Source organism: Vulpes vulpes, chromosome 1, assembly GCF_048418805.1.
Source record: "Vulpes vulpes isolate BD-2025 chromosome 1, VulVul3, whole genome shotgun sequence".
Lineage (NCBI taxonomy): Eukaryota > Metazoa > Chordata > Mammalia > Carnivora > Canidae > Vulpes > Vulpes vulpes.
The window spans coordinates 77,621,262-77,637,090 of NC_132780.1; the positions used below are offsets into that span (position 1 = coordinate 77,621,262).

Below are 15,829 nucleotides of genomic sequence, written 5' to 3' on the forward strand. Positions count from 1 at the left end.
CTCTTGAAAGGTGGTGTGAGAGCCAAGTGGATGTTTGGGGAGTTCTATGCAAAGGGAACAGTTAGAGCTAAGATATCCTTGGTGCGTAGGTGGCAGAGTAAGGAGGTCAGTGGCTGAAGCAGAGTGAGTCAAAATGAGAACAGCAGGAAACGAGGTTGCAAGGTCACAGTGGCCATACCATGTAGGGCCCCAGGGCCTGTTAAAGACTTTGATGTTTTGAGTTACTTAAGGGAGCCTTTGGGAGTTTGGAGCAGAGGAGTGATGTGATGTGACCAGTTTCCATCTTAAAAGGGCCACTCAGGCTACTGTGCACGAGAGGTCCCTACTGTCCTGGGAGGTCGGGGGTACGATAGAAGCAAATAAATCAGAGGGAGGGTTGCAGGGATCTAGTGTGAGAGATGGTGATGATGCAGGTCAGGGCATAATTGAAAAAAGGAATGGGCAGATTTTGAACTTGGTTGGAACATAGACCACCCAGTGGGTGGATCAGGATATGAGAGAAACTGAGAAGATAAGGTAAGGAGGGGGCGGGTAATGGTGGCAAGAGGAAGTTAAGGAATAGGACCTAGCAGTAAAGTGGTTTCTTCAAGGTCACTAGGATACTGGGGATTAGGGTGAGGAGCAGGTCCTCCATGATCACACAGGAGGCCAGGGTCAGATGGGGATGTGTGCTCTACAAGATTTTTGGGTTTTTAGAGAATGCTACTACCAGCATACTGTAGAAATACAAACAATATTTCTTGGGGTTTGGCAGCAATTGACTAATTTGTTTTTATTAATGTGGCCCATAAAAGAAAAGCCATATACATTCCATTTTTTTTCCTCATTTGGTTTTATTATGTTTAGTCTTAAGTTATTCCTGTATTTTCTTCTTTTAAAAAACAAATATGCTTTGAGTAATGTTGCTTAAAATTTATATGCTGACTCACTTCTTCCTAATGACAGACTGTTGGTGGCTGTCTTAAACTGTTTTTCTCTATGTCAAATTTATGTTTTTAAACAAGTCAAAGAAAAAAATTTTAGAGCTAATCAACATTTGAATTGAGCTTCTTTGATCAATAAAAAATGTCTTATGTAAATGTTGAATCACTGAATTCTATACCTGAAACTAATATTATACTGTGTGTTAAGTAACTGGAATTTGAATTAAAAAAATATACATTAAATGGCAAAAAGCATACTCACTTTGGCTGCACATATACAAAAATTGGATTGAGGGCAGCCCGGGTGGCTCAGGGGTTTAGCGCCGCCTTCAGTCCAGGGTGTGATCCCGAACATCGGGATCGAATCTCCTGTCGGGCTCCCTGCATGGAGCCTGCTTCTCCCTCTGCCTGTGTCTCTGCCTCTCTCTCTCTCTCTCTCTCTCTCTCTCTCTTTCTCTCTCTGTGTATCTATGAATAAATAAATAAAAAATCTTAAAAAAATTGGACTGATACAGAGAAGATTAGTGTGGCCCCTGAACAAGGATGACATGCAAATTTGTGAGGAAATGGGAAAGCAATATTGATTTTTAATTTAATCATATAGTCTCATTAAAACTTAGATTTTTAAAATGTCTTTAAATTTTCTCATCAAAAAGTAAAATGTTTAAAACCCAAATGTCCTGAAATGAACCACCATGCAATTACTTATCTTTAATAGGTAAAATAATAATTTTGTTGGAGATCATGAGAACATTTTGTGGGAGTATTTGCATTACAATCAGTGACTGTCACCCCCAGGTCCTGGGATTAGGATAAATCATTTGTAGAAATTCTACAGAGAATTTCAGGGTTCTCCTTCATAAGAGACTAAACTACTCTGGGCTATTTTTCTTCTAGACCATTTTGTACTGGTATTAATTTATTATCAATTGTAGGTCAGGTATAGATGTAAAAATAGATGTGTAAAAATAATACTTAAACACAGCCTGTTCTCAAGTAGCTCACCAAAAAAGATGAATGAGTCAATCAGCAATTATAGTATTCGTTGACAAATAAAATGACTTCTCCCAAGTATGATAGAAGTAAGCCTGGGAGCACCAGATAGAGGCACCCACCAGGCTCTGAGCCCACTGAGGGCTTCCTGGAGGAGCCAGTCCTTAAACTGAGATAAAGGATGGGTTTGTGTTAATCCACTGGGATAGGATGAGGAGGACTGTCATTTGATTTGCAGTGAGAAATTTTGTGAGTATATTACCTGGATGGTTCATATAAGGCACTGAGTTAAGTGTTCTCTGTTTAACTGTGGCTATTGGTAGCTACAGATGGTAGACATAATCACCTGTGATTTAGCACCACAGTATCTCTAAGGCACATTTGCATATTGAGCCCTCTGTGATGACACTCCAGGATCACTTTGATTCTTATTTTATTAATATCTCTTCTAATACACATCTCTTTTTTTTCATGTTCTCTTTCCATCTCTCTACTTTTTCCTTGTTTTTTCTTGCTCACTCTTCTTTTTTTCCATTGAAAAGTCAATTTATAGGGACACCTAGGTGGCTCAGTTGGTTGAGCGTCTGTCTTCCTCTCAGGTCATGATCTCAGGGAGCTGGGATCAAGCCCCACGTTGGGCTCCCTTTTCAGCAGGGAGCCTGCCTCTCTCTCTCCCTCTGCCTGCTGCTCCCTGTGCTTGTACTTGCGCGTACACTCTCTCTCTCCGTGTCAAATAAATAAATTTTAAAAATCACATTTATGAATGTTACATGGTACAAAAGTAGAGCAATGGATTGAAAACATTTATGTTTGAGTAGTACTCCCAAAAGGAATATACTTAACAGAAATTTCTGGTGCTCTATAAACATGTCTTTCCTTGGCCCATAAGCAGAGTTTTGAGGTCCAGAAAGGTTAATGGAAAGTGTTGAAGCAGCTATGTACACAGGCTTTTGCTCAAATAGCCCATTTTGCTAATCAAATTACAGTAATAGCAGGAGCAACAGGAAAAGCTTGCACTTGGTCTCTTTTCAGAAAAGGAAGCTGGCCCCACCAAAGCCAAGTTTTACTAAAATAGCTCACAATGGGGGAACATGTCAGGACTTAGATTGGAATGGTATTTTTGCTAATATTTATTTTGCAGATCATTCTAATGAGTAAGCAAGTCTTGGCATTTATTTGGACAGCTCGGAGGGGTATGTATTATCTCCTCTAGATAGCTAAGGTTTTATTTAGTGAATTGCAGATTAAGCTCTTAGTTGTTAAATGGTCTGAGTGATTTAAGACAGCTGATTTACAAACTCATTGACACATTCTGGAATGAAAGTTTTCATGTCTGTACAAATATGTTATTAATAGAGTGTATGTGATGAATCAGTATCTTAACTGGATATTTTAATGTCATGCTACTAAAAAGTGGATTTATTGATTATTTGATAAGGCATGTCTAATATTCAGCAAACTGAGCATAGATTGGGTAAATACTGGCTTTTCCTATTAGAACTCTGAGTTTAGAACCTGCAAAATTCTTGGGAACACACAGTATGAAACAAAATCAATCATTCTGAGTTGGTTGCAATGTTCTGAAGGTTTTGGGAGAAAATCCTAGTTTATTCTTTGGCTTTATCCCACTAACAATTTCAGTTACACAAGTTGGTTTTGGACAATGTCATCGTAGTTCTTGTCATGTGAATATAAATATTATACATTTTTCTTCTGGTTCTTTTTTTAGACTAGTTTAGGTTTCTTTATCTTCTTTAATAAGACATTACAGAGCACCCAGTGTGTCAGTTAAACGTGGCATGTAGATCCATAAGAAATAGAATGAAATTTAAATTTAATCTTAACCTCATTCCTTTTGGCAACTAATGGAAATACAGAATACAGAGAAATTCTCTCTCAGTGTATTTTATCAAGTCTTTGTAACAGTTTTATAATGAACATTGCTGTGATCTGTTCAAGAATCTTCAAATTCAATCGGAGAAGGACAATCATCATATGGTTTCACTCATACAGGGAATATAAAAAAACAGTGAAAGGGATCATGGGGAAAGGAGATAAAATGAGTGGGAAGAATCAGAGAGGGTGACAAAACATGGGAGGCTCCTAACTCTGGGAAACGAACAAGGAGTAGTGGAAGGGGTGGTGGGCGGGGGAATGGGGTGACTGAGGGGGGCACTTGACGGGATGAGCACCAGGAGTTACACTATATGTTGGCAAATCAAACTCCATTAAAAGAATATACAAAAGAAAGAATCTTCAAAATAAATAACGTGGAAGCTTAAGAATTTTAATTTCCCCTTATAGCAAATTTAACTCAAACAGAATAAAAAGGGATTGTACTAATAATCCTCATATGAAGTATGAGAATTAAGGTCTTATGCAAGGCCAATGCAGCTATTTCCCTATCACTGAAATATAAAGCTAAATATGATGTCTTCAGCTGTTTGAAAAAAAAAAAGCAGGGGTTAAATACAAGAACAAAAAGCTTTTGTTCTGAATTACAGTTGGTAAAACAAATGAAAAAAAAAAAGGAATCCAAAACTTGTGAATGGTTTTTCAAATAATTTGTGACTAATAATTTGTTTCTGAAACACTAGAGTACCTTTGTTAAAAATGGAAAGTAGAGAATGCTGGTTTAATCATGATTTATTTCGTTCTTTTTTGGTTTTATTTATGAAACAGGCTGCCCAGCAGGCACCTTCATCTTCACCCAAATCGTGCTCTTGCTCTTCCTTGGAAAGTACAATAAAGACACAAAGCAGTTTGGCCTCCTTCTCTAGAGACAGACAGTCCTGGATCGACATGGGCAACAGTTCGGCCGCTGCTGACAATGAGGAACAGTCTATAATGTTTGCTGTGGCAGTGCGCTCATCTGCCCCTGCTGAAGCAAACAGTTGCAGGGCTCTGGAGGATAGCTTTGCCACATCAGAAAGTGGATTTTTGAACTCTTTGTCTAGTGATGATACTTCTTCACTGAGTAGCAACCTGGACCATCTTGCTGTCCCAGACCAGCCCACTGGATCAAAGATGGCAGACAGAGGTAAACCAAGAAGTTGTCTACTCCTTTCTGGAGAATGAATATTGATGTGTGGGTATAGAAGTCTAGGGTTAATTTGTAAAAAGAATGTTGAAAGTCATGAATGATGATTTGATAATTAAACTGTCAGGTGGAGCTAAGCACCAGGGCTGCTTCTGTAGAGGAGTTTGTATGTGGAAGACACCAACTTCAAGGCCGTTAGTTACCCACTGTGTCACTGGACACATGCTTACAGCTAGGAGACATGTGATTTTCCACCCATCTGAGGAAAAGCTTGACTCCTCTTTGGTCCTATGTTCTATGCCCTGGAGTTTGTGGTGATTAGAGCAGGGTTTTGTAGATTGATACGTTGTGGTTCTGAACAAAGAGAGAGCATCCACTTGCCCTGGGCCATAACCACTGAAAAGGTCTGGGTCTTTGTGAGTTGAGTTGGCTCCTGAAGGTGCCAGCATGGTTAACAGGGAGACAGACAACTTGCATGCACTTTGGAAGGCAGCTCTAGATCTTTTTTTAAAAAAATATTTTATTTATTTATTCATGAGATATACACAGAGAGAGATAGAGAGAGGCAGAGACACAGGCAGAGGGAGAAGCAGGCTCCATGCAGGGAACCCAAGGCGGGACTTGATCCTAAATCTCCAGAATCATGCTCTGGGCTGAAGGTGGCGCTAAACCGCTGAGCCACCCAGGCTGCCCCAGCTCTAGATCTTTTAAACACAAAGGAGAGCACAGTTCATGCTTTTGAAAAAAAAAAAAAAAAACAACAGCAAAACATTTTAAGTCTTAGCAAAGGAAACACTTAATGGAGTAAAGAAATTAATAATGGTGTGTTTTCTTTTTTGTAAATTTAATTAATTAACTAATTAATTAATTAGTTTATTTTTGAGAGAGAGTGTGCGCGCACAAGCAGGAGGAGGGGCAGAAGGAAAAGCAGGACCCTGGGATCATGACCTGAGCCCAAGGCAGATACTTCACCGACTGAGCCCCCCCAGGTGCCCTAATAATATGAACTTTCTTAATACTCTGTGATAATTGGTCTTTATTGTTTGTGCAGATGGATTTTTTTTATTGTTAGTTTTCAGTCATGATGTATCCTTTTGGATGGTCTGTGCCTTGTTTACTTGGGTGTAAAAACCAGCTTATCTGGTATAAGATACTCAGCAGTGAGGGAATGCTGAGTTCGGTTTGCGTTTTTTTCAGTGTACTTGTGGAAAAAGGTTGACTGGTGAAATTCCCATGACACCTTGCCAAAGTGGCCCGAAGACACAAATGGCTGCTCTCCCATCTTTCCTAGCCTTACCAGGGAAAGTTTAAGTTCTCAAATTTTTAGATATACCCTGTTAATTTAATATTTGGTTTCAGGATAATTTAAGCCCAGGATCATGACTATAGTCCCTGTGTGTGTGTGTGTGTACAATATTTTGAAATATGCCAATTTGAATGCCCAGGTTGGGAACTCAATCTATAAGTCACCACAGTTGTCATCACTCCCTGTGGCCTTACCTGAAGATGCTTCATCCAGTTGAGTTACCTGTCTGGCAACTGATGGCATTTTTGCTTAATACCCCTAATTTAGGCCAATGATCTGCTTTACACTTAAAAAAGTGGAAAGGCACCTAGGTGGCTCAGTCAGTTAAGTGTCTGCCTTCAGCTCAGGTCATGATCCTGGGGTCCAGGGATTGAGCCCCATGTCAGGCTCCCTGCTCATCAGGGAGCCTGCTTGCTTCTCTCTCCCTCTGCGTCTTCCCTGGCTGTGTACTCTCTCTCTCTCTCTCAAATAAATAAATAAATAAACAAACAAATAAATAAATAAAATCTTTTAAAAATCACTAAAAAAAAAGTAGAGTGAAAAAAGTCATTGGCAGAATAACTTATGTCTAGAGGTAAAGAGATAGGGTAGGGAGGAGGGTGGAAACAGCACCAGTGAGGAATCCAGCAGGTCACCAGTGGACTCTGACAGCTGGAAAACAGGGAATAAGCTGGCCTCAGGTTTGAGAAGTGTTGTCACATAGAAGGAATTTTGGGTATAATCTCCTTCTCCTTAGAAGTACAAAACTAATGCAGATGGTGAGGCTAGAAGCACAAGCAAAAAGGAGATAGTTTTAGATTCAGCATAAGAAATTTCTTTTTAATGTTGAAAACGGTTCAAAATTGAATGGGTTTCTTGGAAAGTAATGCATCCCTTGTCATTGGAGGTGTTTCCTCATTCTGAGACAACCATTTTCACTGGGTATCAACTGCATATTACATATCGATCACAATCTTTATTCTTTAAAAAAAAGATTTTATTTATTTATTTTTATAACGAGAGACAGAGAGCACATAATAGCTTGTGTGAGTGCAGGAGCTGGGGGAGGGGCAGAGAGGGAGGGAGAGGGAGGACTCTGCTCTGAGCACTGAGCCTGATGTGGGGCTCAATCTCTTGACCCTGAGATTATGACCCTAGCCAAAACCAAAGGTCAGATGCTTAACCGACCGAGCCACCCAGGCGCCCCACAATCTTGGTTCTTATAAAGATATACCTAAGAAAGCACTAAGGTAACTTGAACTGCATGTTCTTTAACTTGATACTTGGAAGAGCCTTCCAGATATGGAGCTGCTTGAACTAAAGAAAATCACAAATAAAAAGTACCACATCTATTATTTTCCTGTGAAAAATTCTTTAGTCATTGGGCCATAAGTAGAACTAAAAAGTGCATGTGCACACACACACAGACATACTACCCCAGGATGAGGATGGCTTTAAAAGCAAAACAGTAAAATTCCATTTGCATTCTTTCCTGAGAGATGACCCTGCAGACTGATTTTTTTTTTCTTGAGGATGAATAAGCTGCAAGTCATGGAAAGATGTATGTAGCTCTCTGTCCATGTCCGAACGTCATTCTGGGGATGCATGAATTGCAGAGCTGGCTAGGTACCAAACATCTCTTTTAATCTAAGGAAGAAGAAACCTAGTATTTTAAAATTTGAGTTAAGTGCAGCGTGGCCAGCAAAATCTCTATGCTTCTTCAAACAACTTGACATGAAGGTGTTCCTCTTAGTAGAAAGGAAGAGAAAATAAAAGTATTTTTCCCTTGGTTATGTGTCGGCAGTTGCCATATGTTACAAAATTTTGCTGATGATTTTCTCCTGCTGCTGGGGATTTGGTTAAATTCCCAGAAGAGTTAAACCACATAAAGTCATTGCTATGGAAACAGCAACCAGGTCTTTTCTTGTGTTTGTGATGATTTGCTGTTGAGTAATCAATCTGCGTATTATGCATTTTTTTACATGTATGTGTTGTGTGTTAGAGAATAAGCTAGCTTTTCATTTCTGTGACTGCTAAAAATTATTTTTTAGCTGCTAATTAAAAAAGAAAAGGCTTGACATTCCTGTGTCTGAAATACTGTTCAGGATGCTTTTATGACAGGGAATGAAGTGTCAACGTGGTCCAAGACAGGAGTAAGGATTTTAGGTTAAGTCTCAGTCTCAAGATGCATTTGCTGGAGAAAGAGGCTTTTCTCCTAGAAAATATTCTTAAAGGTTAATAACCGAGTCTTGGAACAAGCAGGCAGCATGCATTACAGCCTTCTTTTTTATTTCGACAATGAAAGAAATGTTTTGCAGTTATGCAATTAAAATTGTGGTGGCTAGAATTTTATACTGAATTGAAATAGCCTTTTGTTTCTTCCCTGTGGTGTGAGCTAATAAAAAAATGCAGGGTGTTAATTGCATCCCATTGCCTTTCCACATTGGGAGTTCCAGAGCTATCCAGACTCTTCACTGAGTCTTTCCTCAAAGCATAGTGGGAAAAGAGCTGATAGGGTTAGTATCAACTAAATTTCCGTGAGAGGTTATTTAGCCTCCTTTAGGACACGTCCTTTATGTCCTTTATTAGCCTCCTTTAGTAATGTCCTTTAGGACATTACTTATGTCTATGTCATAATGACTCACATGCATGTCTCTATTTACATCATGCTGACAATGTGGAGACGATTTTACTGATACTTACATCATGAATGTCCTGGATGCTAATAAGACTTATACTTGATGTAGATAAATGATCAAGTACAAGTCTAGTCAGAATTAATCTGGGAATCAAGTTGAATAAAAAGAATTGTTAATGAAGAAATGAGCCTACTGGAATATGCATGACACCTTAAGAATGTGAGCCAGATTTTAAGGGTTAGCAAATATTACCAAAAGTTGTCCATAATCTGATTGCAAAAGGATGGATGCTGTATTATTTTAGCTAGCTAATTTAGATGCTGCTGTAGGAATTAAGCAGCATGTTTCTTTAGGGAGAAAGAAGATTAAAAAAAAAGTTGAATACTGAAGTCCATTCAATTTAGCCTTATTTTTTTGAGTACCTAACATGTACTCATGTACTCTGCCCTAACAGGAAGACACAGATGAACAAAATACAACTTCTGGACTAGAAAATTTTAACATATTAATGGGGAGAGTGGGAGGAATGAGACTCATTTAACAAAAAGAAAGCAGAGTAAAGTAAGTGCCACAGGGAGATAGAAGGTACTTGAGGGATGTAAAGGAAAGTAGGAACTCAAAATATGGAAGATCATATTTAAGTAGTTTGTGATCTAAGGGGGAGGACCTGTGCATAGAGAGGGGAGTCACAGCAAAGAGGGATGAAAAAGAAATTTGGGGGATGATGTTGAATACTGGGCTAGTCATTAGTTTATTGCAGTAGATAATAGATGACTGTTTCTAATCAAGGTAGTCACATAATTTATGGTATATTATTATTATTATTATTAATCACAATTTGTTTTAAAGTCATGAAAATCCAGCAACAGTCAGGCTGGACAAATCTCTGAGATTCTATGCTTTAGAAAAATTACGTCAGCTCTAGAATGTGAGTAGAAGCATATAATGGGACACAGAAAATCAGAAGAGTTAGGAAACTTTTGTAGTAGCTGGGGTGGCAGTGGACATAGGATGCAAAGGAGAGACTGGAGGGCTTCCATAGCATGCCTATCAAGGTAAGGACTGATCTTGGTCTTTGTATCTCTATTACTTAATTTAGTCCCTAGAAAATTTCCCAGTGATTCTACTTTTTGAACTATAATTTGAGAAGGAATCTCAAAATAGGAGTAAATATTTACTATTGGGAAAATCTTGAATCTATAATTGTTGACTTCAATGGCATTGTTCTCAAGCATAGATGATCTACCTGCTTTGTCTGCTCTGTGCCAAGTGTCTAACAGACCCTAGAGGATGTCATGAAATAATGCAGATTAGCTTACTTGCAAATTTGGGCAATATAACTAGTTCATTTTATTTATGATTATAAGCATCTAACTTAATTTTAAGTGAATATTCATTGCCTGATGGCATTAAACATATTCTTTCTCCAATGACTTGTATCATCACCTTGTAGTATCAAAATTCATACATATAGGCTTATTTCTGCAATCTCTATAGTCTTTCACTGATGTTTTATCTTCTACTTTTTCAGTATAATAGTTAGATTCTACCTTTATAGCACACTTTTTTATTCAGTAGAACATTTCTCTCCTTGACACTACTTTGTCAGTATGGTAGTTAGATTCTTCATTTATAGCATGCTTCATTATTCAGGAAAACATTTCTCTCTTTGGCTCTATCTTCTAAGTAAATTTTCAGATTTGATTTTCAAGTTTAATTAAAAAAAATCACATTTGGATTTTGATTTTCAAGTTTAATTTAAAAAAATCACATTTGGATTTTGATTAAAATTTTCTTGAATTTGTTTAGATTTGTTTGGTGAGAACTGCTATCTTTAAACCACTGAGTCACTTTATCTATGAACATGGTATATTTTTCCACTCAGGTCATTTTACAATTTTAAGTACTAAGTATTATTTTAAGTAGATTTTCTTCTTACAAGTGTAGCATGTATATTATTAAGTTTGTTCTTAGACCTTTTACAATTTTTCTTGCATTTGTGAATGAAATCGTTTAATTCTATTATATTTTATCACTATTATTGTGGATGTGAAAATAATAGGCTTTTTTTTTCATGTTTGTCTTATAGTAGTCACCCTACCTTATAGTTGGAAGTTGTTTTAAGTGTTTCTAGATAAGTTATCTTAGCTTTATGTAATGACCATTTTAGCGTTTCCTTTCTAATATTTATGTTTCATTTTTTTCTTACTTGTGTGATCAGAATTGAATTTGCCTGAAGTTTATTTGCTTTTGTACTCTAAAATACAGTCTGCTATTATTGATTGCATATTATTTTTATTATCCACTTAATAAGATTCTGCTTTATCTTTATGAATTATTTCTTTTATTTTATTTAGATTTATTTTGTTTGATCTTTGCTAGCTCCTTAAGTTAATTGCCTAGTTGATTTACTTTCCTATCTTTTTCCTAGTAAATACATGCAGGTTCTGTGTACCTCTGACTAGAACTTGTAGTTTGTATAATGTAGTACTTTCATTATTGGCCATTTGCAAACAGTAAGTTTTAAGAGTAATTCAGCTTTTGATTTCTTCTGTAAATAAGCATAGTTTTAGAAGAGTGCTTTTAAATTTCAAAATGAGCGCTTACTTCAGCAGCACATACAGATCGAAATGACACAGAGAAGATTAGCATAGTCCCTGCACAGTGATGACACACAAATTCGTGAAGCATTCCATATTTTTGCTAACTGGAATTAAAATAAAAGCTTAAACACACACAGAAAATATTTTAAAAAATTTTCAAAATTAATATGTTTTTGACTATCTGAGTGGGATTCATAAAAGGTCAATAACAAAAGGTCAATGACATAATTTAGAGAACTATGACTTTATTCCCCTGATCAACAAGTCTTCTCAAGAACAGAGACCTGCAATTTACACTATTTGCTCCAGGAAGAAACCTGTGCAGTATCAGATTCATTGTCTTGTCTCTATAATTATATTCCTGGCTCTTTTTGACTATTCTGGATACATGAATACATGTCTCTCTGTTCATCAAGAGCCAGGAACTGTAAAGATATCAACACATGTCTGAATTTGCAGCTAGAAAGGACAGTTCAAAGGTTAATTTTCCAGGGAGACCCTTCTCATTAGGATAAGATCTTAAGCCTTTGACATCTATTCTTGCACTATCCTTTTATTGTTACTTTCTAATTTCTCTCCTTGCAATGTTATTCTTTCCTAATTAAAGCTAAAGCAAATAAGGTCCTATCTTCCTCAAACTACACAACTATAGTAAGCATAAAGTTGAAAAATATTTTTTTTAGTAGACTTCTATCTTTCTTGAAGCAATTTTAGGTTCAGAGCAAAATTGAGCAGAAGGTTCAGAGATTTCCCATCTGTCCCCTAAACATGCATAGTCTTCTCCACTTGTAGCATTTATTCTACCAGAGTAGGATGTTGTTATAACTGATGAACCTACATTGACACATCATTATCAGTCAAAATTCATAGTCTACATTAGGGTTCCCTCTTGGTTGTGTACTCTATGGTTTTTGAACAAATGCCTAATGACATGTATCCATCATTATGGTATCCTATAAAGTATTTTCACTGCCATAAAAATCCTCTGTAACCCACTTATTCAGCCCTCCCTTCTGTTTCCCCCATTGGCCATCACTGACCTTTTTAGTATCTTTGTAGTTTTGCCTTTTCATAATGTCATATAATGTAATTTGCAAACAAATATTTATTTCTTCCTTCCCAATCTGTATAGCTTTTATTTCCTTTTCTTGTTGCATTAGCTAGGATTTTTAGTATAGTGTTGAAAAGGAGTGGTGAGAAGGGACATCCTTGCCTTGTTACTGATTTTAGTGGGAAAGCTTGAAGTTGCTCACCATTTATGAAGTTGGCTGTAGGTTTTTGTAGATCTTTTGTATCAAGTTGAGAATATTCTCTTCTATTACTATTTTCTGAATTTTTAAAAAAATAAATGGGCTGTAGATTTTTCAAGATTTTTTTTTCCTGTATTCCCATTGATAGGATCATGTGTTTTTTTTCTTCCTCTTTAGTCTGTTGATGTGCTGGATTACATTAATTAATTTTTGGATATTGAATTAGCCTCACAAACCTGAAATAAATCCCATTAATTGTGGTATATAATTCTTTTTATACATTGTTGGATTCAATTTGCTAATATTTTGTTGAAGACTTTTATGTCTGTGTTCATGAGACATGTTGGTCTATGGTTTTCAACTTTTGTAATGTATTTGGTTTTGGTATTAGAATAATTCTGGCCTCATAGAATAAGTCAGGAAGTACTTTCTCTGCTTTTGTTTTCTGAAAGAAATTGTAGAGAATTGGTATAATTTCTTCCTTAAATGTTTGGTAGATTTCACCAATGAATCCATTGGGGTCTAGCGCTTTCTGTTTTGGAAGGTTATCAATGTTTCAATTTTCAAAATAGAGATAGGCCTATTCATATAATCTATTTCTTCTCATGTTAGTTATGATATATGTGTCTTTCAAGGGACTGTTCCATTTCAGCTAGGTTATCAAATTTGTGGGCATAGAGTTGTTCATAATATTTTTTTGTTATCATTTTGGTGTCCAATTAATCTCTAGTAATGTCCCCCTTTATCATTTCTAATTTGTGTCCTCTTTTTTTCTTAACTAGCTAAAAAATATATATATTTTTTACTTATGGCTCATCTAGATACTCAGAATTTAATAAGTATAATATACTTATTGAGTTCTTAATAATCCAATTCCAAAATTAGCTCATTGTGCTTATTTGATGGGATAGGTGAAGGGGATAAGAACAAGATGTATACAATGGAATATTACTCAGCCATTAGAAACGACAAATACCCACCATTTGCTTCGACGTGGATAGAACTGGAGGGTATTATGCCGAGTGAAATAAGTCAGTTGGAGAAGGACAAACATTATATGGTCTCATTCATTTGGGGAATATAAAAAGTAGTGAAAGGGAATAAAGGGGAAAGGAGAAAAAAATGAGTGGGAAATATCAGAAAGGGAGACAGAATACAAGAGACTCAACTCTAGGAAACAAACTAGGGGTAGTGGAAGGGGAGGTGGGCGGGGGGTGGGGGTGACTGGGTGACGGGCACTGAGGGGGGCACTTGAGGGGATGAGCACTGGGTGTTATTCTATATGTTGGCAAATTGAACACCAATAAAAAATAAACTTATAAAAACATTTTTGACCAAATAATGAATGTTTAACGAATATTTACTGAGAATCTACTGTCTTCCTGGCACAATTGACATTTGGAGATATGTTAGTGATTAACAACAGAGGCAAAAGCTCTCTTACATAGAATTCACAATCTGGTGTATATATATGTTATGGTAGGGTAGGGAGACAATTAGGTAAATGCAAGAACAAGATGATTTCTGGTAGTGAATAAGTTCTATACAGAAAATAAAGTAGGAGTATATAATAATAGGGTGTTGGAGGAAGGACCTTGATTTAGTTGACTATTTGGGGAGGACCTCCCTGAGAAGGTGATCTGAGAGTCAAATGGCACAAAGGAGCCTACACAAGTGAACAATAGCTGGCAAAGTGCCCCAGACAGAGAGAAAATAAAATGCAACGGCTCTAGGACTAGTATAAGTTTTGTAGTTATACAAAAAACAGAAATAAATCCAGTGTGGCTGGAACAAAGTGGGCAGGGGAAGCTCAGGAAAGGGATTGGAGAAGTGGGTAGCAGCTGGGCTATGTGGCTAATAGTGGAACCCATAAGGTGTTTGGATTTTGTTCTAAATGCAATGGGATGATTTTTGAAGCTGGGGTGTGTTATGGTGTGCCTTAAGGTTTTGTTTTGTTTTACATTTTAAAAAAATTATATTCAATTTGACAACTTATAGTATAACACCCAGGGCTTATCCCATCAATTGCCCTCCTTTGTGCCCATCACCTAGTTACCCCATCCCCCCATCTACCTCCCCTTCTGCAACCCTTTATTTGTTTCCCAGAGTTAGGAGTCTTCCATGATCTGTCTCCCTCTCTAATTTGTCCCACTCAGATCCCCTCCTTAAGCTTTAAAAAGATTACTTCACTATTTGGAAAATGGGTATTGGAAGCTGTAGTAGACCAGATATGTAGTTGTTGAGATAAGTCAACAGTGCAATGATGGTAGCCTGGACTAAGTTGATAGCAATGAAATGGGCCAGGGGTAGAAGAATATGCATTTGGGTTGTATCATACAATTAAATGTAAGAGTATAAAAATCATAAAATATTCTTGCCTATTTAGTCTATCCCTAGTCTCTAAAATACACTGCCTTCGCACACAGTGAACATTCAGAGTATTTGATGGATGAATTGAGTAAATGAATGGATCAAATGTCTAAGAGAAAGAGAGGAATCAGGATAAGTTATAAGTTTTCCAGCACATTCAATCTCTTGTATTACTAAATATAATTGCAACTCTTTAGGATTGGTATCATTTCCTGGGAAAAGGTTTGCTAGTAGAGATTTAATGCCATAATTAAATACATAACTCTAAATATGTACACTGTGGCTTTCCCATAAGGTAAAAAGAAGGATGTTATACAAATAATTATAGATCACACTAGACTATAATCATCAAGATAAGGAAAAGGGAGTGCCATCTTAAAAAGGTAAGAGCATTTATCTGCTCCAAACCTTTATTTTCTGCTTAGTGAAATTAAAATAGGTTAACTTCTTCCTTTGTCTTGCCTCACTGTCCCCCATACCTTCTCTCCTTTTGCATCTTCCATTTTTATATTTTGTGCTCATTTGTCTCCAAAATGGACCCACGTGGTAGATGGACTCAATAGTTTAGGACCCAAAGTCAACATATTTAACTAGAGCCCCATTGGCTTTGGATCCTTGAATTTAGGCAATTTTCTAGCTATTTTCTCCTTTTTAGTTCCCATTCAACCTCTTGCAATATTTTGAAAAGAAAAAATCCTTGCAAGGATTTTGAAAAGAAAAAAAATC

General features: G+C 36.9%; 1 protein-coding gene, 1 non-coding gene and 1 pseudogene across 7 annotated transcripts in view; all 3 read left to right on the forward strand.

Annotated features, from left to right (window-relative positions):
* Window positions 1–15,829, forward strand: part of IPCEF1 (interaction protein for cytohesin exchange factors 1) — a 167,482-nt gene that overhangs the window by 132,256 nt on the left and 19,397 nt on the right. For all 6 annotated transcript variants that reach the window (XM_072767490.1, XM_072767501.1, XM_072767508.1 and 3 more), the window contains one exon: window positions 4,599–4,956. In XM_072767490.1, coding sequence (XP_072623591.1) covers window positions 4,599–4,956 — 358 coding nt within the window. The remainder of the gene's footprint in view (window positions 1–4,598; window positions 4,957–15,829) is intronic.
* On the forward strand, window positions 1,413–1,512 carry LOC112919543 (U6 spliceosomal RNA; annotated as a pseudogene).
* Window positions 11,480–11,582, forward strand: LOC112919541 (U6 spliceosomal RNA). Its single transcript, XR_003234922.1, has one exon. It is a non-coding gene; the product is annotated as a U6 spliceosomal RNA (small nuclear RNA).